We start from the raw sequence: 25,002 nt of genomic DNA, 5'->3' as shown, positions 1-25,002 counted from the left end.
AGGGAAATCTGAGCAGGACATTACAGTATGCACCACAGTTCACCCCTTGTGTGTTCCAGACCCACTTCATGTAAGTTCTGAGATTGGCTCCTCCAGGAGTCTGGTGAACCTCTCTTCCTGGGAGAAACTTAAACTATAGCCCCTAAAGCTGCAACTGGTCTCAAAGCTACAAATGATCCTTTCTATATCATTTATAGATCCCTATCATTCTTAGGGTCTTGAGGGTTTACCTGGTGGTATGTCCCATATCCTCATTACTGGTCACCATTCCCTTCTCAGGTTGGAGTTGCCACATTTGCTGATACCCATATACCAAGCCCACCAATCTACAAACAGATGCCTGCTCAGTCATCTTGACATAAGAGATCGCCCAGGAGGCAATAGGTGCAAGATGAAGGAAAGGTGCTAGTGCAACAGTAGTGGATATCATGAAGGATCTGCTCTACTTGATTGTGCAACTGCTTGTGCCCTCCAGTTTTGCTTGTACTTAATCCTGCATGTAAAACTTCCATCTTGTTGTTGGGCCTGCCCAACATTATACCCTGGTGGATCTGACAGAACTCAGCCTGTAAGGGGCAGTTCAGGCTGCACGGTTACTCGATGTCCTATAGTTAGGCATTCCAGCTCTACCAGGATGCAGTGGCATGCCAGGAGCTATTTTTAGCAGGTATATATTAATAATTCTCCACTTCCTGTGACATGGCTTTGCTCCACAACTCTAGCTGACTACTTCGTGATTTTGTCATAGCATGGCATCTGTTACCAACACAGATAACTCTAATACCATAAGGTCTGTCTTTTGTATGGGTCAAGTGGCAGGACTACTTGAAACTGACCCCTGGACCTGCTATAGGGCCTTCTACTCTAGCCCCACTCAAAGGTAGCAGTTTTTTTTGTTACCCAGTGTATAAGTTGAAACAGTAATTCCAGGTGTGAAATGTGCTGCTTCCAGAACCCAAAGATGCCTACTAGGCATTGAGCATCCTTCTCTATGAAGAAGGTGAAAAGTGCCCTAATTTGTCCTTTACTTTGAAGAGTAAAGGACATCCTGGCATTTCCCAGACTATTCAACCCCTAATAATTACACTTAATGTAGCCAGCCCCTGGATCTCTATAGGGTTTATCTCCCATCTTCCATAGTGCATGTGTCTTACCAAGTCCTCCAATGAGCTAGCCCGTTCTTACTCATTTTGGTCCAATTAGCATGATGGCATGAACATAGTGGACTAGTATTATATTCTGAAGGATGTTCAAGTGGTCCAGATCTCTTCAGACTATATTATAACAAAGGACATGAGAGTTAGTAGAGCACTGAGGAAAAACCATAAATGCATACTGTTGTCTATTCTATGTGAATGTGAACTCTTCATGATATTCTATTCCAATATGGATAGGAAAACCACATTTTCCAAATCAATAGCTGAATAGCAGGTACCTAAGGCCATGTTAATCTGCGCGGGCAAAGATACCACATCTGGCATGGCCATTGCAATAGTCTTAATATTTGGTTGAATTTGCAATAATCTACTATCATCCATCAAGCTCTATCCACGTTTTGCAGAGGGTCAACTGGTGAATTAAATGAAGATATGATGGAGACCACATGACTAAATTCTCTAGGTCTCCAAAGGTGGCACTAATTTCTATCAACCCTCTCCCAAGTATATGTTTTCATTTACTATCTTGGCCATGGAAGGGGAGGGCAGTTTCAGAAGTTTCCACGTGGCCTTCTCATCTACAAATAGTTCTGACTCCACAGGCCAAGAAACTATTAATACTATGGAGTTTGTACCAATTACCAACTATGTCTATTCCAATTATATATTCAGAGATCAGGAAAATAACCACTGAGTGGATGTGTGGACCCAGTGGACCCGCTGTGAACCAGACCTAGGCCAGCCAAGTTTCCATTTAATTAAAAAAAATTTTTTTTGTTTTTTTATAGAGATGGGGTCTCGCTATGCTGCCCAGGCTGGTCTCAAACTCCTGGCCTCAAGCAATCCTCTAACTTTGGCTTCCCAAAGTGCTGGTATTCCAGGTGTGAGCCACTGTGCCTGGCTCAGGATCTCATTTAATATCTGGCTTCCATATGCACCCATTCTAACCAGGGGGGTTTATGACACTTTAGGTCTCTGGATGTCAATATCAAGCTAGAACAGTGTCCATCTGTCCTCAAAATGTTTGGATATTCTTTTTTCCTTGGCACACAGTTACCTGAATAAATGGAAGGACCAGAGGAATCATTAGCATGCATGTGTTATAAGGTCCTTCTTCCTGGCACCCAGCCTTTCCTTCAAACACTGTGCTCCAGATCAAAACTGACTTAGGACCTAAAGCTGGGCAAGAGATTGTGACTTTTTATTGAGGCAACTTCCTTCAGACTCCCAACCACCTTTGCTTTCTTTTGATTCTACAGATTGAGTGCAGATTGTTGGCTGCCTATTTCCCCCAGGGCACTGTGTTATATTGACTGTTCGTATTCTACCAACTATCTCTTAACCATCTGCCCACCAGAGACACAGTGTCCTACTAACCATCTTCAAAGCTCTGTGCAGGGCAGGACTCCCTGCTGGCATGCTGACTCTGCAGGCATTTGTATCCACCTGGCTTCTGAGAATTAAGTGCAGCCATCCTGCCTCTATTGTTTCAGAGCCATCATCATTTCTATCTGTGATTCTCATTCCATAACATCCTCTCCTACTCTGAGCCCTGGCCTGCAGTGGAGAGCCACTGCTGAACTTCTTAGTGATGCTGGTGCCCCTCTCACCAGTGTATTTACAGCTTTGGTAAGTGGTGTGTCCTTTCAGTCCTCCTGCAGAATATAATCTTCTGGAAGATTCCCTGGCCTTACACAATATATTTATTCTATCATTCCCACTTCTCTGAGTCTATAATCCCTTTTCCACCATCTGCTATGGCAACCGTGACATCTCACTTAATGTGGGCCATTGTTTTCTCCATTCTTTTTTTTTTTTTTTTTTTTTTTTTTGAGACAGAGTCTCACTTTGTTGTCCAGGCTAGAGTGAGTGCCGTGGCGTCAGCCTAGCTCACAGCAACCTCAAACTTCTGGGCTCAAGTGATCCTCCCGCCTCAGCCTCCCGAGTAGCTGGGACTACAGGCATGCGCCACCATGCCCGGCTAATTTTTTATATATATATATCAGTTGGCCAATTAATTTCTTTCTATTTATAGTAGAGACGGGGTCTCGCTCTTGCTCAGGCTGGTATTGAACTCCTGACCTTGAGCAATCCGCCCGCCTCGGCCTCCCAAGAGCTAGGATTACAGGCGTGAGCCACAGCGCCCGGCCTGTTTTCTCCATTCTTTAAGGAGCCATCCTAGTAGTGAATTCACATCATCTCCTGGGGTCTTTGCCAGGGTGTTAAATCCTATAAACTGGGACAGCATTCTCAGATTGATTAATTCTCTCATATTCAATTTTATATTCCAGCCCTTCTGATCAAGCTCTTCAGAATTCAGTCCCATACTCACTCCCTCAGCAGTACAGGCTGCCTAGGTTAGGTCCTGAAACTCCTTGCCAGTATATTCCCTTTCCTTCTTCACTAGGCCAAGCACATCACCAGCTAGGTTGTGCTCTGGCTTAACCTATAGGCCTAGGGTCCAGGATGGAAGGTGGGAGCAGATTCCAAAGGAAACTTATATTGTCTTACAAGGAAAAGGACACTGTATGTTCAAACAAGGTGGAATGCTAGCCCTTAATAGGGAGGAGTGGGACATTTCTGAACGCTCAAGGGGCTCAGGAGAATCTGGGGACACAAGATTTTTAGGAACATCAGTCCAGATGTCCCCATTCCCAGTGTCAGGGTCCCATTCCTTCCTAACAAGGGTCCTGAGCTTAGCATAGAAGACTTGTCTTGGTTGGAATTTTAACTTTCTTTGAAGCTTGCTCTCAAGTAAGTCCTGGGTCTGGTCCTTAGATTTCTCTACCCTCTACCTGAAAAAGATGAGAGTCTCTTTAGATGCTATGAATGAAGTCTTCTGCCTTTCAAATGTAGCTTTTAGTTGTAGATTAACTTAATTCAGCTTTTTATTATTCTTTTCTAGAGGTCGATCAAGCTTAGCAATAGCAACCCAATTTTCTGGCCTTCCTTATAGTAAATATTTCCCACATATTTCTCAAAGGTCTGATACATGGCACCAGTTAATGCACTCCCTTCTACCCATATGCCACCCCAGTTCACCACCAGTGACAGCTTTAACAATTCCTCTGCCACCTTGTTCCGGAGGCCTATCTACTCCACCTACCACCAATGACGAGATCCTCATTGCCAGCTGGGCAGCAGGTGATTCAGCTCCAAAATGTCATCACAGCATGTATTTTCTTGAACCACTTCTTGTACCAACTGTTGCAGGTTGGCTTCCCAGGGAGCAGACTCAGAGACAGAGTTCAGCGTGAAGGGTTTTTATTAGGGAATCAACACCTGTGGAAGGGAAAAGAAGGAAGCAGGATTGGACAGAGGGAGAAGTTAAGCTGTTCCAGTTAGGGGCAAGAAGGCCATGTCCATCAGTCATTAGATGTGAAGTACCCCCAGGAAGGGAGTATGACCCTGGGGGAGGTGGCTCTCTTCAGTTGAGGAAATTCCTAAAGAGGGATGACAGCTGAAAACTATCTAATGGCAGCACTCCTAGCAACTGAAATAATAAGCTCTTTATTCTCAGGGGGATCAGCGCAGCAGATGGCAGAATCCACCCCAAGTGTGATAGCATGTTTTTTTGCAATGGAAAATTGGTGGCCATCACATGCTAGAATCATAAATAGTCTTATTTTTAAAGGAGTTAATAAGATTTAAATTTTCACACTTACAGCTTTATTTAAACAATACTTATTTAAAATTTTAAGTTATACCTTCCGAATATTTACAAATAAGTATGTGAACCTCCATTTGTATTTTTGCTCCAAGTCCCTCAAATACTATTGACAGGCCTGCCTAGCTTGAACCCAAACTTTTCCTTTTTGGTAAATTATGCAAGAAATCCTTGTTTATTATGTAAATATCATAAAAATATAGACGAGTAAAAAAAAAAGATAAAACCTCCCATCTGCGGAGTTGTAGCCTCTGTGGGGAAAAAACCAAAAGAAAAAAGAAAAAGAAAAGAAAAAAAAATCACCCATGAGCCCATAAAGAACTATTAACATTTTCAGAGTATGCACCAAAGTTTATATAGAGAGATAATTTAGATACATACTTTCTTTCTGTAAAAAGTATGGCATATGGTTTTGCCAGCTATTTTTCACACTTAAGATTATACACTGAATTTTCCCACGTAAATAAATGTAGGGCCGGGCGCCGTGGCTCACGCCTGTAATCCTAGCACTCTGGGAGGACAAGGTGGGTGGATCACTCAAGGTCAAGAGTTCAAAACCAGCCTGAGCAAAAGTGAGACCCCGTCTCTACTAAAAATAGAAAGAAATTAATTGGCCAACTAAAAATACATAGAAAAAATTAGCCGGGCGTGCTGGTGCATGCCTGTAGTCCCAGCTACTCGGGAGGCTGAGGCAGAAGGATCACTTGAGCCCAGGAGTTTGAGTTTGAGGTTGCTGTGAGCTAGGCTGATGCCATGGCTCTCTAGCCTGGGCAACAAAGTGAGACTCTGTTTCAAAAAATAAATAAATAAATAAATAAATGTAGATGTCCATCAGTATTTTCAACAGCTGCAGAATACTTAAATGTATAGACATACCTTAATTTGTTAGCCAACTGCCTATTTTGTGATATTTGAGTCATTTACAATTTTTCACCCTTCAAAACAGTTTGAAGATGCACAGCTTTGTACAAGACAACTATTTGACTACTTCCTAAGGACAAATTTCTACAAGTGGAATTACCAGGTCAAGATGTACATCTTGAAGGCTTCTGAGCCAGTATCCCAATGGACCTTGTACCAATGTGCACTCCCACTTGCAGTTTGAGAGTGCCCCTCCCCACACACCCTTACCACCCTCATCAACACTATGGGGTGGGAGAGAGGGGGGTCTTCTCCCATGTGGACCCCAACAGCACTCTCGATTGTTCCATAAAGGCCCCACCTTAACCAACCTTATAAAAGAAATCTGATAGAAGCATGAAAACGTATTTTCTTCTACTATATTTTCTTGTTATTTCAAAGTAGTACTTATCTGATTCACTTACATAGACACTAGGATTAACCAAGAAAGAGGATGGTTTTCTATCAAATGTCCCCAGGTCCCTAAAATAAAATTGGCCCTCCCTGTATGTCCCCAGAATATATCCCAGCACTTATTGATTCAAAGGGTCTCTCACTTCCATTCTCTCCTTACCATTCCCACAGCCATCTCGTGCCTGGACTACTGTGGTCACTTCCTAACTGGTTTTCCAATTTCCAGTCACCACTCCTGTCCCCACCCCAGCTCAGACCCATCCTGCACACCAAATGACCAAACTCAAGGACAAGGACAATGACTTTTTTTTTCTGCTGCTTAAAAGACACAACTTTATTGATGACATAAAAATAAAGTCTTAAATGTATAAACATAAGTCCACACAAAGGACCAAAGATTACCTTACTTATGAAGAATCAGTTCAGTTTCTGCTCATGAAGCATACTAAAAATATCTCAATCCAGACAAGATAAAAATCAACACATGTATTTTCAGTACAAGTTTGAATTCATTTGGTGTTCGTAAAATGGTCCAGCTATAGACCATCATAGGTAACATCAGTTTCGAAGTCATAATGCAATTTACAATGTGCATTACTTCCGGGTACAAAACCAAAATATTACTCAAATTTGTTTGGGAACATACAGCCAATCAGAGTTTACTTATTAATAGCTCAACTTTCTCTTTCACCTCAGGGTCATTGCATTCTGCTGCTAAGGCTCGAAGTTTCTTGGCACATGCTTTAGGTCGTTGGAATAGGAAATAAAGGGAATTTTTACTGAACTGATCCTGGCAAAATGCTTTTGCTCTTCTTTTAAAATGGTAATTTATATTTTCAAATAGTGAAAGAGCATTAAGAATATTCTCTTTTGTCTCTTTCTTACTAAAAATGTTAATCAGTGATGTTGGTGCATTAGCAATGAGCAAGTCTTTTGTCATAGATGGATTTTTAGAGAAATTCAAAAGCATTCCCAAAACATGGTCTTTAGTTTCCCCACTTCCCAGAGTTAACAAACGAAGAAATTCTGAAATATAATTTGTAACCATATGCTGATATTCACTGGTAATAGTCAGGTGCCTTATCAATCTTAGTCCAGCCAGCTGAACATTTGAATTTAAGGGATAGGTGACAGTGTCTTCACATACTTGGCTTAAGTATGTTTTAACCTTCCTATGATTTTCAGCAGCCACTGAGATGTTATTCAGTGCATTTAAAGCCTTCTGCCTAACACTGGGGTGGGGATTACTGAGCAAGCTTTCAATAACTGAGATTCCACCCATGTTACGAACAATTTCGTGGGAATAAGGATAATCAGCACTGTTATATAGAGCATTATTGGCTATTTCGTGAACAGAAGGATTTTCGGTCATCTCAACCATGCAAATGAGTTTTTCAAGATCTTGTGGATCCAGATTAGCTTCGCGTTTGCAGCGGCAGGACCAGTGCCTTACTTGCTTTCTAACATCACCTTCAGCTAGGAAGCTGGCCGCAATTTGGTGTGGAAACTTTGTTTCCGACCAGATCATGGCTCCATCCAATAACCCCATTCCTGCCCCAGGGACCATGGATGGATATGTGCCTCTTGACTCAGCTGACATTTTGGCTTTAGCCTCAGGTGCAGATTTGTCCTCACTTCTGTTTTCATAATCAGAACAGAACCAAGAACTTATATCAACTCCATCAGCAGCCTCAAAGTTATCCTTGATGCTGGCGTTATCGCCAGCCCCAGACTCAAAATTGACATCTCTCTCACTCTTGGATCTGAACTCATTACTGTTCTCACTCTCAGCCCAAAACAAAGACCTTAAACTGATCTCCTCAATATCAGGGCTGGACTCTCTACTTAGCTCATCCTCATCCATATCCCAAGCCAAAGTCCAGGATGCTGCACCAGCTTCTTCCCTAGCCCCAAGTCTAAACCCTATAGTGGTTGCATCTCCACCCAAAGACCAAAACCCCCTCCTGGCCCCAGCCCCTGCCACAGCCCCTCCCTCGGCCCCTGCCACAGCCCCTCCCTCGGCCCCTGCCACGGCCCCTCCCTCGGCCCCTGCCACGGCCCCTCCCTCGGCCCCTGCCACAGCCCAGGCCTCAGCCCCTTCCTCAACTTCGGCCTCAGCCTCTGACTCAGCCGTGGCCTCAGCCCCTCTCTCAGCCCCTGCCTCAGCCCCGGCCTCACCCCCTGCCTCAGCCCCTGCCTCAGCCCCTGCCTCAGCACCGGCCTCAGCCCCGGCCTCAGCCCCGGTCTCAGCACCGGCCTCAGCCCCTGCCTCAGCCCCGGCCTCAGCCCCGGTCTCAGCACCGGCCTCAGCCCCGGTCTCAGCACCGGCCTCAGCCCCGGCCTCAGCTCCTGCCTCAGCACCGGCCTCAGCCCGGGTCTCAGCACCGGCCTCAGCACCGGCCTCAGCCCGGGTCTCAGCACCGGCCTCAGCTCCTGCCTCAGCACCGGCCTCAGCACCGGCCTCAGCCCCTACACAGAAGCCCATAAAAGCTGCCTCCTGAGGTCTGACCCAGCAGCCAATAACCGCCTTGTTCTCAGCCTCAGAGCTAGAACTAACGCCAGCCTCTTCCCCAGCCCCTGATTTAGATTCAATGGCCTTTTCCTTAATATCAAGCCTGGGCAAAATAATAGCCTCTTCCCCTGTCCAACACCAAGTCCCTATACAGGCCTCAGCCCCAGGGCCAAACCAGAATCCTTCATTGGCCTCCACCTCAAAACTGACCTGGAACCTTCCACTGGCCTGGCCCTCAGGCTCTAGCCTAGACTCTCCACTGGCCTCATTCTCAGGCCTAGATACAACCCAGGGTTCTCCACTGCCCTGGTCCCCAGAGCCAGCCCAGGAGCCTCCTCCACAGGCTTGACCCTCAAATTCAGGTTTGGAACAGCCACCAGCCTGATCCCCAGGGCCAACCCAGGACATTCCACTGGCCTGATTCCCAGTGCCAGTCCAGGACCCACCACTGGACTGGTCTGCAGGCCCTGGCCTAGAACCTGCAATGAGCTGGCCACCAGCCACACCCCAGGAACATCCTCCACTGGACTGATCCTCAGGCCCTGGCCTGGACGCCCCAGAAGCTTGGTCTCCAGCACTAATCCAGAATCCTCCTCCAATGGTCTGACCCTCAAATCCAGATTTGGAACAGCCACCAACCTGATCCACAGCCCCAGCCCCAGCCCCAGCCCAGGACCCTCCACTGACCTGACTCCCAGTGCCAGCCCAGGATCCACCACTGGATTGGTCTGTGGACCCTGGCATAGACACTCCAACATCCTGGCCACCAGCCCCACCCCAAGACCCTCCTCCATGGGTCTGATTCCCAGTGTAAATACAGAACCATCCACTGGCCTGGTCCCCAGTGCCAGCCCAGGAAACTCCACTGGACTGCTCCCTGGGCCCCAGCCTAGATCCTCCACCAGTCTGGTCCCCAGCATTAGCCCAGGACCCTCCACCACTGGCTTGATCCTCAAATACAGGCTTTGCTCCACCACTAGCTGGATCCCCAGCCCCAGCCCCGGCCCCAGCCCAGGACCCTCCAGTGGCCTGGTCCACAGCCGCAACCAAGAACCCTCCATTGATTTGGTCCCCAGAGTTAGCCCAAGACCTTCCACTGGACTGATCCTCAGGCCCCAACTTGGACCCTCCACCAGCCTGTCCAACGGCTCCAACCCAAGATCCTCCTTCACTGGCCTGATTCTCAAATCTAGGCTTGGAACCACCACCAGACTGATCACCAGTCTCAGTCCAGGCTCCTCCCATGGCTGCATCCCCAGCCTCAGCCCAGGACCCACCACCAGACTGATCTACAGGCCCCAGCCTGGACCCTCCGCTAGCTTGGTCTGCAATGTTAGCCCAGGATCCACCACTGGACTGGTCCTCAGGCCCCACCCTGCACCCTCCACTGGCCTGACCCTCAAATTGAGGCTTGGACCCATTACCAGACTGATCACCAGTCCCAGCCCAAGACAATCCATTGGTCTGGTCCACAGCCCCAGTCCAGTATCCAACGGTATACATATTCCCAGCCGCAGCCCCAGCCCAAGATGCTCCACTGACCTGGTTCTCAGCCCCAGTCCAGGATCCTCCAATGGCCCCTGCCCCAGCCCAGGACACCCCACTAGCCTGGCCCCCAGGCCAGGACCCATCACTGGCCTGACCCCCAGCCCAGACCTCTCCAATGGCCTGATTCCCAGAGACAGCCCAAGCGCCTCCACAGGCCTGGTTCTCAGCCCCAGTCCAGGACACTCCAATAGCCCTGCCCTCAGCCACTGCCCAGGTGCTTCCACTGGCTTTGTCCCCCGCCCACGACCCCTCACTAGACTGACCCCCAACCCAGATCCCTCCACTGGCCTGGTTCCCAGCTCCAGCCCAGGACCCAATACTAACCTCATTCTCTGCTCTAGCCCCAGCCCAGGACTTAACACTGGCCTCATCACAAGCCACAGCCCAGGACCCAGCAATATCAGCCTTATCATTAGCCCCACTCCAGGAACCAATACCGGCTACATTCTCATCATCAGCCCAGGACACACTATTCTCCCAGTCTCCATCCATGGCCTGAAACCTAAATTTGATCCACCGCTCAGCAGCAATCCAATCCTCAACACCAATCCCATTCCAGTAGTAGTCATGGACGTTAGGCTGAGTCTTTCTACAGGCCTGAGCGCTTGACCCAACCTCACTCTCAGAAGTGGGCACAGTCTCAGCATCTGGCTTTGCATAGACCACATGTTCTGCTGTGGCTTCTGCCTCAGAACTGGTCATAGCCTTGTCCCTTGCCCCAGGCAAGGTCTCACCCTGGGAACTGGCCACAACCTGGGACCGGGAAGAGTGCCTTTTACCTGCCCCAGACCCTGCTTTAGGCACAGCACTGAGATTGCCCCTGACCTTACTCCTGGCACCAAGCAAGTTCTCACTCTGAGAATTAGTCACAGCCTGGGGCTGGGCAGAGCTCATTGTATTTGCTCCAGCCTCTGCCTTAGACACAGCATTGAGACTGCCCCTGACCTTGTTCTTGGCACCAGGCAAGGCCTCACCCTGAGAAATGGCTACAACCTGGGGCTGAGCAGAGCCCATTGTACCTGTCCCAACTTCTGCCTTAGACATGGCATTGGAATTGCCCCTGACCTTATTCCTAGCACCAAGCAAAGCCTCATTCTGGGACTTGGCCATAGCCTGAGTCTGGGCAGAGCCCACTGCACTCATCCCAGTCTCTGCCTTAGACATAGCATTGGGATTGCCTTTGACCTTATTCTTGGCACCAAGCAAGGCCTCACCCTGGGAAGTGGCCACAGCCTGGGGCTGGGCAGAGCCCATTGTACCTGCCCCAGCCTCTGCCTTAGACACAGCATTTAGATCACCCTTGACCTTATTCTTAGCACCAAGCAAGGCCTCACTCTGGGAATTGGATACAGACTGGGGTTGGGCAGAGCCTGTTGTATCTGCCCCAGCCCCTACCTTAGGCACAGCATTGCGATTGCCCTTGACCTTATTCTTGGCACCAGGCAAGGCCTCACCCTGGGAATAGGCCACAGACTGGGGCTGGGCAGAGCCTGTTGTATCTGTCCCAGCCCCTGCCTTAGACACAGCATTGGAATTGCACTTGACCTTATTCTTGGTAGCAGGCAAGGCCTCACCTTGGGAACTGGCCATAACCTGGGGCTGGGCAAAGTCTGTCGTATCTGTCCCAGCCCCTGCCTTAGACACAGCGTTGGAATTGCATTTGACCTTATTCTTGGTACCAGGCAAGGCCTCACCCTGGGAACTGGCCACAACCTGGGCAGAGCCTGTTGTACCTGCCCCAGTCTCTGCTGTAGGCACAGCTTTGAGATTGCCTTTGACTCTATTCTTGCTACCAGGCAAGGCCTCACCCTGGGAACTGGTCACAACCTGGGGCGGACCACAGGCCTTCTGGTCTGCCTTAGCTCCTGCTCTAGAAACGGCATTAAGATCACCCTTACCATCAACCTTGCAATCAGGCGAGGCCTCAGCTTGGGTCTTGGCCCCAGCCTGAGGCTGTACACAGGTTTTCATGTCTGTCCCGATCCCTGCTTTACACTTGGCTTTGGCTTTACCCTTAGCCTTACCTTTAGTATTAGGTAAGGCTTCACCCTGGCTCTGAGCCATAACCTGAGGCTGTGCCCTTATGTCTGTCCCAGCCCCTTCCTTAGACATGGTATCGGCATTGCCCTTTGCCTTAATTTGGCCATCAGGCAAGCTATCAGCCTGGACATTGGCCACAGGCTGAGGATGTGTACAAGACAACATGTCTGTCCCAGCCTCTGCCTTAGCCATGATATTGGGATTGCCTCTGCTCTTATCCTTGGCATCAGGCAAGGCCTCAGCCTGGGAATTAACCCTCGAATTTGCCCTGGCCCCTGCTTTAGCCATGGCATTGGGATTGGATCTACCCTTAACCTTGGCATCAGGTATGGCCTCAGCCTGAGCACTGGCTACAGCTTGAGGATGAGCAGCAGCCCACGTGTCAGCTCCAGTTGTGGCCTTCAACATGACATTGGTATTTCCCCTGCCATCAACCTTGGCACTAGATATCACCTCAGCTTGTTTCTGAGGTTGTATACAAGCTCTCATATCTGCCCCTGCCCCCACCTCACACATGGCATTGACATTACCCCAGGCATCAACCCTTGCCCCAGGTGTGGCCTCAGCCTGGGACTTGGCAACAATTTGAGCAGAAGCCATCATGTCTGCCCCAGACATGGTTTTGCAATTCCCCTTGTCCTCAACCCCAGCACCAGGCATGTCATCACCCCGGATCTTGGTCACAGCCTGAGACTGTGCATAGGACTTCATGTCCACTCCAGCTACCTCCCTGGACATGCCATTGGAATTTCCCCTAGCATCAACTGTGGCACCAGGCCTGGCCTCAGACTGAGTCTTAGCCACACTCACAGTCTCTTCCAGAGCTCTTGCCTTGGTCTCAGCCACAATTCCAGTCTTGTTCATGGCCTCCATCTTGGCCACTTCCCTGGTCACTGCCAAGGTCTCACTCTGTGTCACCATTACTCTGTTAATCTCTTTTTCAGCCAATATACGAGCTTCAGCTTTGGTCTGGGTCATTGCTTCTTTCTTGGCCTCATCCTTGGCATCCACCGCCCAAGATTTTGCCTTAGTCTGAGTCAGCGCCTCTTTCTTGACTAATCTCCCAGCCTCACCATCAGTTTGGGTCACTGCTTCTTTCAGGGCCACTTCCCTGGCTTCGGCCTCGGTCTCGGCCTCATTCAGAGTCACTGCTTCTGTCATATCCAGTGTTCCAGACACAACTTTGGCCTCAGATTGGATTTTTGCCTCTTCCTCAGCCATTGCCTTGGCCCGAGAGTTGGCTTTGGGTCTAGCTCTAGCAGTGACCTTGGTGTCTACTTCAGCCCCAGGCCCACCTTCTGCTCCAGTCTTGGTCTTGGGTCTAGTCTCAATCTGTGATCCAGCCGTGGCTTCATTGATGGCCAAGGTCTGATTCTGTACTCCAACCACAGTCTCCATCTTGACTCTGGACCCATTTCTGGCAAGTCTCCTCACACTCTGGTCTCTTCCCTTGGTTACTTTGTAAATGTAATAGCAGGTACCAGCGCAGATCACCAGTCCTGCAGTCACCCAGCCCACTTCCTGAATGCGGCCCATGTAATCACCCCTGCTGAAGGCACGAACAAGGTACAGTAGGGCTCACTCGGGCTAAGGAAAGAGGGTGGTAGGTCTTGGCATACACCTGTAAGGGTGCTGGTCTTCAGCCACTCAAAGGCCACTACAGCTGCCACTGGAGGTGAACCTAGAATTGGAAGAAGGAAATGGACTAAAATCTCTTTTCTAATTCTGTTGCATCATACACATACATACACAGAGGGACAGAGAAGGGTAGAATCGTGTGTTGGTGGGAGAAGAGGATGATTAGCAAACTTTCCATCCCTCTAATTTCATCTTCCCCAATGCCCAACAATTTTTCCCCTAGGTACTTCCATACACATTTCCATACATCACATGAACAGTGGGAAGGACGATAGGAGGGCTAACAAGGAATAGGAAAGAAAAGAAGCCTTAGATCTTGATTTTTACTGGATCTATACTGGTCAGCACTCCACAGGGCCCCACCCTCATACCAACCTGTAATGATCTGAGGAAGTTCTCTCCTCTTTCCTTCTCTGGCTTTGTGATAAATCCTAAAGTAGATATATAAACTCATGAGATCTTCGGACTTAGAGACAGACAGACAGATGGAGGAAAAGATGGTAGTGAAGAGTTTTGTTCTCCATGGGACATATTATTAGCAAACTACCTCTCTGCCCACTTCAGTTCACCCCACTCCCCCAGGTACTGTCACACTCTTTCCCCTGTATCAGAATTAAGGTAAGGGTGTGGTGTAAGTGGATGGGAAGGTAGGAAAGGTGGCCGGGAAAGGAAGAGGAGCCTCCAGACTGGACACTGGCCTTTACTGGATGCATGCTGGTGTCCACTAACCCACCCTGGAGGTCTACCCAGGCAGTCCTCACCCTCTTACCAGTCTATACTGATCAGGGGCAATTTCTTCCTTGTTTCTTTGCTTCCAGTGATCTCAAGCCCTGCAGCAGACATGCAGGCAGATCTATGGACAAGTAAACAAACAGGAGGTAATGGAGACCGAGTCCTTGATAGAACAGACAAGCACCCTGATCTCTGACGCCAATGCCTGCCATGCCAGAGCTCAGGTTCAGTTTACTAATGTATCCCATCTCACAGTGCCCCCACCAAGTCTTCTCCTCCCAGTGGCACTCCATCCCACCTTACCCCAGTAGTCCTACCCTTTCCCTGCACTGAAATCAATAGGGGGCGTAGCAGCACTGAGGAAATCTTTCAGAGTGTAGGGGAGGCAGAAGTGCCCTTCATGGGAACCCCTCAAGTCTCAGCCACCTGCTATGCCCACCCTCTTTTGTTATCCCCAGGCACTGCCCCCCTTCACACCAACCTCCATGGTCAGACTGGTCAGGCCAGTCTCCTCCTCCTTCCCTTGCTTCCAGTGGTAAAAGGCCTAGGGGAAGACCTAGGAACAGACAGAGAAAAGGGGGAGGGTAAATGCTGAGGACTTGTAACATCCTAGCATTTAAACATGGGTCTCTGTACCAGCCTTTCTAGATTTAGAGACCCATTTCCCAGCAGGCAGAACCAGGGGCTTCCCCAGCACTGAAATGGGAAGGGTGGAAAAGGGAAGCAGGAAAAATAAAAGGCGAGAGATAGGCAAATTATTTTAAAACCACCTGTAGAGTTCTAGAACTTTCCCCCAAATTCCACCATTTCCTTTGCTAAAATGGTCAGATGGGTGGGGGGATCTGGAAAACTGGAGGATGGCGGGAAAGATGGGAGCCCCCAGATTCCATACTCTAGAGTCATAAGCCTACTGCCATCTGCTTCCCTTTAAACCCATCTATAAGAGTCTCCAGTAAAAGTGACAAGGGGTAGGGGAAGGCTGCTGCTTCCAGAAAAATCACTATTTTTCCCCACCAAAGACTAACTAAAAAAAAAAAATAGTAATATTCTTTGATACAACAACTTATATTTTCTCATTATCTGAAGTGCAAACAAAAGCATCCGTAGAAAAGTTTGCTGTCATTATTGGTCTTCAACATACAATTTAAGTTAAAAGTCCTAAGCTTGGTAAGTAAACGCAGTTTAGGGAAAGTCCCCTAGTTAGCCCCACCCCACATCCCAATCAGATAGAGGCGCCTAAGTTCCTGCCATAGAATTCACATAGAACTCCCCCGGTTTGCAGTGCCCGTGCTCACACTAACCTCCATAGATCCAGTGCAGTTTTCTCTCCTTCTTCCTTTCTCTTCGCCACAAACACTGCCACACCAAACTACTATCCGACAGACAGGAAAGAGTAAAGCACTGAATGTTGGACCAGCACTCAGGCCAAAGATCCCAATACTCCCCTTTCCGGATTCAGGAACCTGGTTGTCAGACGTGCTCCCCACAATCTGAGACACCATCCCTACTAACCCCGCTGTCCAGCAACTAAGGCCCACCATTTTCTCTGCAAACGCCACCGTGGCGCATCCCTTCCACTGAAATGAGCAGGAAGCGAGCGGACATGTGCGATCAGTGATTAGAGTTATCAAGGATGGGCATCTCAATCTCTGTGTTTCCCTCTGGAGGCACTCTCCCCACCAGTCGCCCTGTCAAAGCTCACGGTTCCCCTGCACAGATGTAGGCGGGGGCAGGGGGGTTCTGGAGAATCAGAGGCGAAGGTACCTCAAACTTGAGCCAGCATATACCCACCCCACGCCCGTACCCGCCCCCGGGGTCGCCAAGCCGATGCCTGCCGCCCTGGCCACTGCGCGGGCCCCGGGGCCCTTACCTGCTCCGCTTTCCCCGGGCCTGATGCCAGCCCGCCACCCAGCGCAGGGCAGCGGGGAGCTGGTAGCCAGACGCGAGTGACGACTGCACCGAAGGCTGCGTCGCTCTGCAGCTCCGGGTCACGTGAGGGCCGCGCGTCACCGCGGAGCTCGCCCTCCTCCCCACCACCCCCTCTGGCCGGCGGCCAGTCAACAGGACCCCCCCCCACCTCCGCACGCGCAGACACCCCCTTCCTCACGTCTGTGCGCAGAGCCCCAGCGCACGCTGCCCTGTCACTCATCTCCGTCCCCTCCAATCTGAGGGCCGACAAGTGGCATCATCGCCTTGCAGTTGGAGTTTACCCATCTCTTGTTACCAAGGAGGGTCTGTTCCCCCCCACCCACTCCCAGGCCTTGGCTGTGGCCTTTTCTGCTGCTTCTTTCAGGAATCCTTTCTTCCCCTCCATAGGCTGTAAGACCAAAGATCCCCAACCAGCCCCTACACAACCTTCCCTCCCCAAGTACAGCGCCTGCACCAAACAGGCTGCAGAAGGAGGTGTTGGGAAGGAAAGCGGGGAATGCAAGTAGAGCCTTAACTTTCTTTTATATGTTCCTTTTTTTTTTCTTTTAACATTGCATTCTCTTTTTTTGTAATCGCAAAATGCAGTATAGCCATTTTCATTTCATTTGACATAAAAAAAATATTCAGGTTGTAAAAATAACAAAAGATTCATTCGTTTACATTATTTTGTGCCGCACTAAAAAAATGTTTTCTAGTTACTGTCAACTATTTCCCAGCTTTCAAAACAGACTGGTCATTATTGACATTTTAAATACAAAATAGTCCCAAACAAAGTCAGCACGTTTTTCAATGTGATCTATAAATTAATCTTTTAAAGGCATTTAGTTTTCTAATCTTAACAATTTTACACAAGTGATTTATAACCTGTTGAAGTTCTGGCTGAACTTCCCGTCTTTTGTCAAGTGTCTGAGACCTTCATTAATGACTCCTGGTTAATTTAATGAAGACCCAGCTCCTGATGAACCCAGTGCCTTACAAACCAGTAACTTGTTTCCCCTTCAAGGAGCTTTATTTGTATTTTAAATAAGCAGGTAATCAAATCAGTCTCACCACACCCATAAAAGGACCAACTGCTATAGCGTGGATGAAAAGGAGGTTCAGGGGGTGGAATTTTCATTCAATCATGACACTGGTGAAATTTCCTTGGTGTCTGCCATTCATGTACCATATGTCACCCCAGTAATGGTAAGTGTTCAATGTTTTCCAGCGGAGATGGTGGTGAGGGTCTGTGGGTGACTGTGAATCACTGCATCACTCCTGATGTCTTTGTCATTTTCCCCCACAAATGCAAGGACAATGTACAAGGTTCCAAGAAGTTACCAGGAAAAAAGAGGCCTTCTCATTCCCTGCCTTCTGTGACAACTTCACTGCATCGCCTGTACAAGCCCCTCAGAATAATCCCAGAACTCAGGGACAAAGTATGCAGAAATTAATCCCCAGACATCCACCTGTCCCTGCTGGGGAGTCATACTCTAAATATAGACGCTCCAGGCAGCCTCTTTCTTAGAACACTGAAATATGACACCCTGGCAGGAGGCTGCCCTCCCCCCTGCCATGAGGGGCCCCTGTGTGCAAGAGGCCGTTTCAGGAGGTGAGCCAGGGAACCTGTAGCACCATGCAACCTTACTAATGGCTTTTTAGAACTCAATTGCCTGTGACAAACTCATTTTCACCACCAAAGGAAAAGATGGCTAAATTAATTACATGAAAATTTTAATCTTTGGCAAAGTTAAAAAAAAAAAAAAAAAACCTTAAGCATTGGATGTCAAAGGGCTGTTAATGGAAAAGAAGCCAAACTCTGTAAAATAATTTTAAAGAGATTAATTCCGAGCCAAATTTGAGGCCACGACCCAGAGCCACACACAAGAAGCCTTGAGCAAGTGGACTCGCTGTGGCTGGGTTACAGTTTGGTTTTACACATTTCAGGGAGTCAGGGGTTACAGGTAAAGTCATAAATCAATACATGGAAGGCATGCATTGGTTTGGCCGGAAAAGGTGGGCCATCTTGAAGCGGGGGTGGGGTGGGGGTGGGGGACTTACAGGTTATAGGTGGGTGTAAAGATTCTTTGACTTGGTTAAAAACAGGAAACTTTGTCTAAAGGTTTGGAATGTTTTAAGATCTGGAGCTGTTAATCAGAGATAAGCCACCGGATATATATTTGTTGTGTAAATTAAGGACCTGCAGGTTTGTCTTGCATACCCTTAGGCCTGTTAATGGGTTACAAAGGATGTCCCCAAGAAGGGAGAGGGGCTTAATGAGGCTAGTCAGACCTCCCTCCTCCTGGCTGGCAATTTAGTTTTAGGCTATCCCCTTGGCCCAGAAGGGGTGCATTTAGTCAGCCGGCCAGGGGGTGAGCCTTAAGATTTTATTTTAGTTCACAAAGCCTTGTTTTTATTAGCCCAAGCCCCAGAACAGTTTTATGTTAATCAGCGGGGTGGGGTGGGGGGTGGAGTGCGGGTGAGTAAGGGGGTGAGAGTGGTGGTGGTGGTGGAGTTAAATAAACAATAGCATAACTAAACTATAAAATACTGTGCAGTACTTAGAAAAGAATGAAGCATCTTTAAATGTACTGGTAGGTAGAGCTCCCTGAGACATAATTTTAATTGGAAAAAAAACAAGTTGCAAAACAATATGTTAATTATGGTCCCATTTATTTATTTATTTATTATTTCAGCACATTATGGGGGTACAAATGTTTAGGTTCTGTATATTGCCTTGCCCCCCATTTATTTATTTTAATAAGACATGTATGTGTATGTAATGTATAGAAAAGGATTTAACACACCAAATTTATAACAATGGGGAGGTAACTGTGATTTGGACGAGGATAGTGGAGTTAACACCGTACTAATTCTTTTTCTGGGTTTGAATTTTATACTAGAATGTATGCTTGTGAAATTTGTATGTAATTACAGAAAATAAACAGCAAATAATAATATGCCCCAATTATCTTTCCATCAGGATACATAGACCTAACTCTTCCTTTTTATCAGTTATATTGTATAAATTTAACATAATTTATTTAATCTCTCTCCTGTTGATGGTCATTTTATGTTGCTTCATGTTTTTTTAAACTTTTAGAAGCACTGCAAACAATATCCCAGTATATATATATATATATATATATATATATATATATATATATATATATATATCTTTGTGGAGCTATGTAGATATGTAGGTTGGCTCAATTCCAAGGAATAGAATTACTGGATCAAAGAATTTGTGGAATATTATACTTATCATTTAATAGATTTTGCCAAATTGCCCTCCATATAAAGGTTACATCAAGGTACCACACTGCCTTCAACAATGTGGGAGTGCCCATTTTCTTATAAACCAGTCAACAATATTGTCAAATTTCTAAATTTTGACAAACTTATAGCTAAAACATGGTAAAACATAGTTATTTCAATTTGCATTTTTGAAGTTGAGCATCTTTTTATATGTTTGTCAGTCATTTGTATTTCTTTTCTGTGAATAAATCTTTTATGTCTTTTGGTGCATTTTTCTATTGAGCTTATCACTTTATTAACGATTTGCAAGAGTTTTAGATTATTATGAATTAGCCCTGTGAACTAAAACAAAATCTTAAGGCTCACCCCCGACCACGGGTAAAAGAAAGAAATTAGCCGGACAACTAAAAATATATAGAAAAAATTAACCGCGTATGGTGGTGCATGCCTATAGATGCCTATAGTCCCAGCTACTCGGGAGGCTGAGGCAGGAGGATTGCTTGAGCACAGGAGTTTGAGGTTGCTGTGAGCTAGGCTGACGCCATGGCACTCTAGCCCGGGCAACAGAGTGAGACTATGTCTCAAAAAAAAAAAAAATTGTAGGTTCAACCCTCGTAAATCAGGGCCCATCTGTATTAGTAATTAGTGCCAATATAAGAGGCAAAAAAAGATCAGATTGTTCTATTAATTTGCATTTTCCTAAATATATATTATCTTGAGCATCATTTCATATGCTGATTATCCATTTGCATTTCTTCTCTGAGAATTACTTGTTAACATTCTTTGAATATTTTTCTATCCAGCTGTATTTTTCTAACTGATTTGTAGTTCCTTATACATTTGGGTATATTAGTTATTTTTCTGTTATATAGGTTGCACATATCTTCTCCCAATCTGTCACTAACATCTTAATTTTATAGTATTTTTGATATTCAGAAGTTTTACATTTTGATGTGGTCAAATACATTAACTTTTTCCTGAATGGCTTGTAGGTTATTACATACACATATTCAAATGTATATCTAACTCCCAGCACCATTCATGTCACAGTGCATTACTTCCCAACACATTTAAAAAGCTGATTTAAGCCGGGCGCGGTGGCTCACGCCTGTAATCCTAGCTCTCTGGGAGGCCGAGGTGGGCGGATTGCTCAAGGTCAGGAGTTCAAAACCAGCCTGAGCAAGAGCGAGACCCCATCTCTACTATAAATAGAAAGAAATTAATTGGCCAACTGATATATATATAAAAAATTAGCCGGGCATGGTGGCGCATGCCTGTAGTCCCAGCTACTCGGGAGGCTGAGGCAGAAGGATCGCTCCAGCCCAGGAGTTTGAGGTTGCTGTGAGCTAGGCTGACGCCACGGCACTCACTCTAGCCTGGACAACAAAGCGAGACTCTGTCTCAAAAAAAAAAAATAAATAAAAAAAAAAATAAAAAGCTGATTTACCAGCCAGGCACGGTGGCTCACGCCTGTAACCCTAGCACTCTGGGAGGCCTAGGCGGGTGGATTGCTCGAGGTCAGGAGTTCCAAACCAGCCTGAGCAAGAGCGAGACCCCGTCTCTACTATAAATAGAAAGAAATTAATTGGCCAACTAATATATATAGAAAAAAATTAGCTGGGCATAGTGGCGCGTGCCTGTAGTCCCAGCTACTCGGGAGGCTGAGGCAGAAGGATCGCTCGAGCCCAGGAGTTTGAGGTTGCTGTGAGCTAGGCTGACGCCACGGCACTCACTCTAGCCTGAGCAACAAAGCGAGACTCTGTCTCACAAAAAAAAAAAAAAAAAAAAAAAAAGCTGATTTACCATAAGTTAAATTCTATTTATACTCAGATCTGCTTCGTGGATTGACTTTTCTGTATCCACTGATATATGTATGTATTATTGCCTCAACACACTTTTAATTGGTATAGCTTTATAGTAAGTTTTGGTGTTTGGGAGATCAAATCCTTCATCCCTCTGCTTTTTCCAGCTATTTTTAGATATGCTTGGACATTTCAAGCGAAGTTCCAAGTTTTTTAAAATTCCTGTTGGATTTTTTATTAGGATTGCATTGAATTTATAGATTAACTTAAGGAATAATTAAAATCTTACTAATAAATTATTTTCATCTAGTGCCCTTCAGGAAAATTGTGTAGTTTTCTTCATATAAATTTTACACATTTATTATTAATTATATTAACATATATTTCATAGTTTTTGTTAATACTATGAATGATGGCTTTTTGTACATTATATTCTCTCTTCATTTATTAGTAAAATAATTTCATTATTTTTATGAAAATTATTCATGTTTATTATAAAGAAGCAATACAATGCAATAAAGTACAAAGAAGAAAGGTAAAATATCACTCATATTCTAGCACTGTGAAATAACAAACATTAAATCAATAATCAAACTTCCCAGAACATGATGTGTTCTTTAGATCTAAACACTTCATTCTTAAGAATACATATGTGCCCTGGTGGGACTGCAAACTAGTTCAACCTCTGGGGAAAGCAATATGGAGATACCTTAAAGCGATACAAGTGGATCTACCATTTGACCCAGCAATCCCATTACTGGGCATCTATCCAAAAGATCCAATGACACTCTACAAAAAAGACACCTGCACTCGAATGTTTATAGCAGCACAATTCATAATTTCAAGGCTGTGGAAACAGCCCAAGTGCCCATCAATCCAAGAATGGATTAATAAAATGTGGTATATGTATACCATGGAGTACTATTCAGCTCTAAGAAACAACGGTGATATAGCACATCTTGTATTTTCCTGGTTAGAGCTGGAACCCATACTACTAAGTGAAGTATCCCAAGAATGGAAAAACAAGCACCACATATACTCACCTGCAAACTGGTATTAACTGAGCAGCACCTAAGTGGACACATAGGTACTACAGTAATAGGATACTGGGCAGGTGGGAGGGGGGAGGGGGGCAGGTACATACATACATAATGAGTGAGATGTGCACCATCTGAGGGATGGTCATGCTGGAAACTCAGACTTGTGGGGGAAGGGGGGGAAAGGGCATTTATTGAAACCTTAAAATTGTACCCCCATAATATGCCGAAATAAAAAAAAAGGAATATATATGTATGAGGGCCCTCCCTGGTGGCTCAGGCCTGTAATTCTAGCACTCTGGGAGGCCGAAGTGGGAGGATGGGTTGAGGTCAGGAGTTCAAGACCAGATCTGAGCAAGAGTGAGACTCTATCTCTACTAAAAATAGAAAGAAATTACTTGGACAACTAAAAATATATAGAAAAAATTAGCCGGGCATGGTGGCGCATGCCTGTAGTCCCAGCTACTCGGGAGGCTGAGGCAGAAGGATCGCTTGAGCCCAGGAGTTTGAGGTTGCTGTGAGCTAGGCTGACGCCACGGCACTCTAGCCTGGGCAACAAAGTGAGACTCTGTCTCAAAAAAAAAAAAATACCTGTGTGTGCATGCGTGTGTGTGGGGGGGGGGGGAGTGGGTGTATACATATATATGTATATATATAGTTATTTCCTTTAATTTCTTATTTTTTATTGCTTCTTGCATATATGTAATTGAATTTATTGTAGAGAAAGATAACAGAAAATGGACTGTGGAAAGGAAATAGGTGGAGGCACAAACTGGACAAGGGTTTTCATATTGGGCATCCTATCCACAGGCCTCAGCAGCCCTGCCATGGATCTGACCAATTCTTTCGCATCAAGAATTTGATCTTTCGCTCCATATCCATCTTGTAGATCCGACGGCATGTTTCATAACTTTCTCATTGTCGGCCCACGGCACAGCTTCTCATAGTAACCCCGTCGCTTGATGTCCTCAATGAGCCCATTGAGCCCAATGAGCCCAGTGAGCCCTCACATAGTGAGGATTCTGTTTAGGGTCCTGTATGCACCTTCCACGTTCCCTTCCTGTACCATCACAGTCCTAGCAATGAACTTGAGATTATTTGCCATGACCTTGGATTTAAGTCTCCACTCTTCAGGACCTGCATAAAATCCTGAACCCTCGCGCTCAGTACCCAGCGAACTCGCAGCCTTCTAATTTCTTATTTTTGATCTCCAGTCAATGTGATTATCTCAAGCCTTTCCTCTGTCCATAATTCAATTTTTAGCCACGTTTTTCTATTTCATGCTGTTTATAATGTATTGCTTCTATAATGCTGCTGTTTGGTCCTGATGAGTTCTTTAGCTTGCCATCCACCTTTTTATCTAATTCTGCTGTTTTAACATCTCATCTTTGAGTTCTTGTTTTATTAGGCTCATATTCTTATTAAGTTGTTCTATGGCTTAAAGTACTAGTTGGAAATGTCTTTCTGTTCTTTGTGGTATGCTTTCTTCTTGTTTAGGTTCTTATCTTTTGCACTATCTTACATGGTTTCTGAGAAATGGGGACAAGTTTAAGAGCCTGGCCCTACTGCACCACAGTGCTAAGCTCTGGAATCTCCTGTTTACTTGACTGCTACATTTTGAAGTTCATGTCACTGGAATGTGCCTGTTTCCTTGTTTGGTTGCTAATGATTATCTCCACTCTTTTCCTGCTTTTTAACAATTTTTTTTTCTGCAATTTGTTAAGTATTAGGAGAGATTTTGTGAAGCAATGTCTTTCCTATATTGAAACACAGAAGCTTCTTCTAATCCATTTTCCAGTTGTGTATTGCTGGTGCAAGGCAAAGCTACAATATCTGAATGTTGATCTTGTATTAGCCCGTCCTAATGAATCTTTATTACTAGTTATAAGAGTTCTTCTGGGCCAGGCGCAGTGGCTCATGCCTATAATCCTAGCACTCTGGGAGGCCGAGGCGGGTGGATTGCTCAAGGTCAGGAGTCCAAAACCAGCCTGAGCAAGAGCAAAACCCTGTCTCTACTATAAATAGAAAGAAATTAATTAGCCAAATATATATATAGAAAAACATTAGCCAGGCATGGTGGTGCATGTCTGTAGTCCCAGCTACTCTGGAGGCTGAGGCAGCAGGATTGCTTGAGCCCAGGAGTTTGAGGTTGCTGTGAGCTAGGCTGACGCCACGGCACTCACTCAGCCTGGGCAACAAAGTGAGACTCTGTCTCAAAAAAAAAAAAAAAAAAAAGTTCTTCTGCTTAAGAATGCTTTATGAAAAATAAATAAATAAAAGTTTGTCAGTTGATTCGCTCTGATTTTCTAGAAAGACATTTATATTGTCTGTAAATGACAGTTTATTATTTTTCCTTTCTGGTATTTTATATTGTTCATTTATTCTTTTT

At 46.0% G+C, this 25,002-nt stretch overlaps 1 protein-coding gene and 1 pseudogene across 1 annotated transcript; both read right to left on the bottom strand.

Moving 5' to 3' along the window:
- Positions 1-5,657: 5,657 nt before the first annotated feature.
- Positions 5,658-16,594, bottom strand: ARMCX4 (armadillo repeat containing X-linked 4). Its single transcript, XM_075999090.1, has 7 exons — positions 15,910-16,594; positions 15,090-15,164; positions 14,646-14,729; positions 14,252-14,307; positions 8,570-13,919; positions 8,265-8,371; positions 5,658-8,099 (listed from the first exon to the last, which is right to left on the bottom strand). Exons 5-7 carry the CDS (start codon positions 13,772-13,774, stop codon positions 6,791-6,793), a joined length of 6,621 nt encoding a protein of 2,206 aa, XP_075855205.1. The 5' UTR covers positions 13,775-13,919; positions 14,252-14,307; positions 14,646-14,729; positions 15,090-15,164; positions 15,910-16,594; the 3' UTR covers positions 5,658-6,790.
- Positions 16,595-23,329: 6,735 nt separating this feature from the next.
- On the bottom strand, positions 23,330-24,017 carry LOC105873084 (small ribosomal subunit protein bS21m pseudogene; annotated as a pseudogene).
- Between the last annotated feature and the right edge of the window lie 985 nt (positions 24,018-25,002).

The sequence above is a fragment of the Microcebus murinus genome, chromosome X (genome assembly GCF_040939455.1).
Source record: "Microcebus murinus isolate Inina chromosome X, M.murinus_Inina_mat1.0, whole genome shotgun sequence".
Classification (NCBI taxonomy): domain Eukaryota; kingdom Metazoa; phylum Chordata; class Mammalia; order Primates; family Cheirogaleidae; genus Microcebus; species Microcebus murinus.
Note: the sequence above shows the minus strand (reverse complement) of the source record. Positions and strands in the feature narration are given on the sequence as shown.

What these genes read in the sequence shown, in the direction of transcription:
- ARMCX4 (XM_075999090.1), bottom strand. Translation starts at nt 13,774, where the DNA reads ATGGGCCGCATTCAGGAAGTGGGCTGGGTGACTGCAGGACTGGTGATC. An exon ending in AGGCCGGTGCTGAGGCAGGA is followed by an intron (nt 8,372 to 8,569) that starts GCTGAGGCCGGT and finishes ACCGGGGCTGAG; the next exon opens with GCCGGGGCTGAGGCCGGTGC. An exon ending in GGGGCTGAGGCCACGGCTGA is followed by an intron (nt 8,100 to 8,264) that starts GTCAGAGGCTGA and finishes TGGGGCCAGGAG; the next exon opens with GGGGTTTTGGTCTTTGGGTG.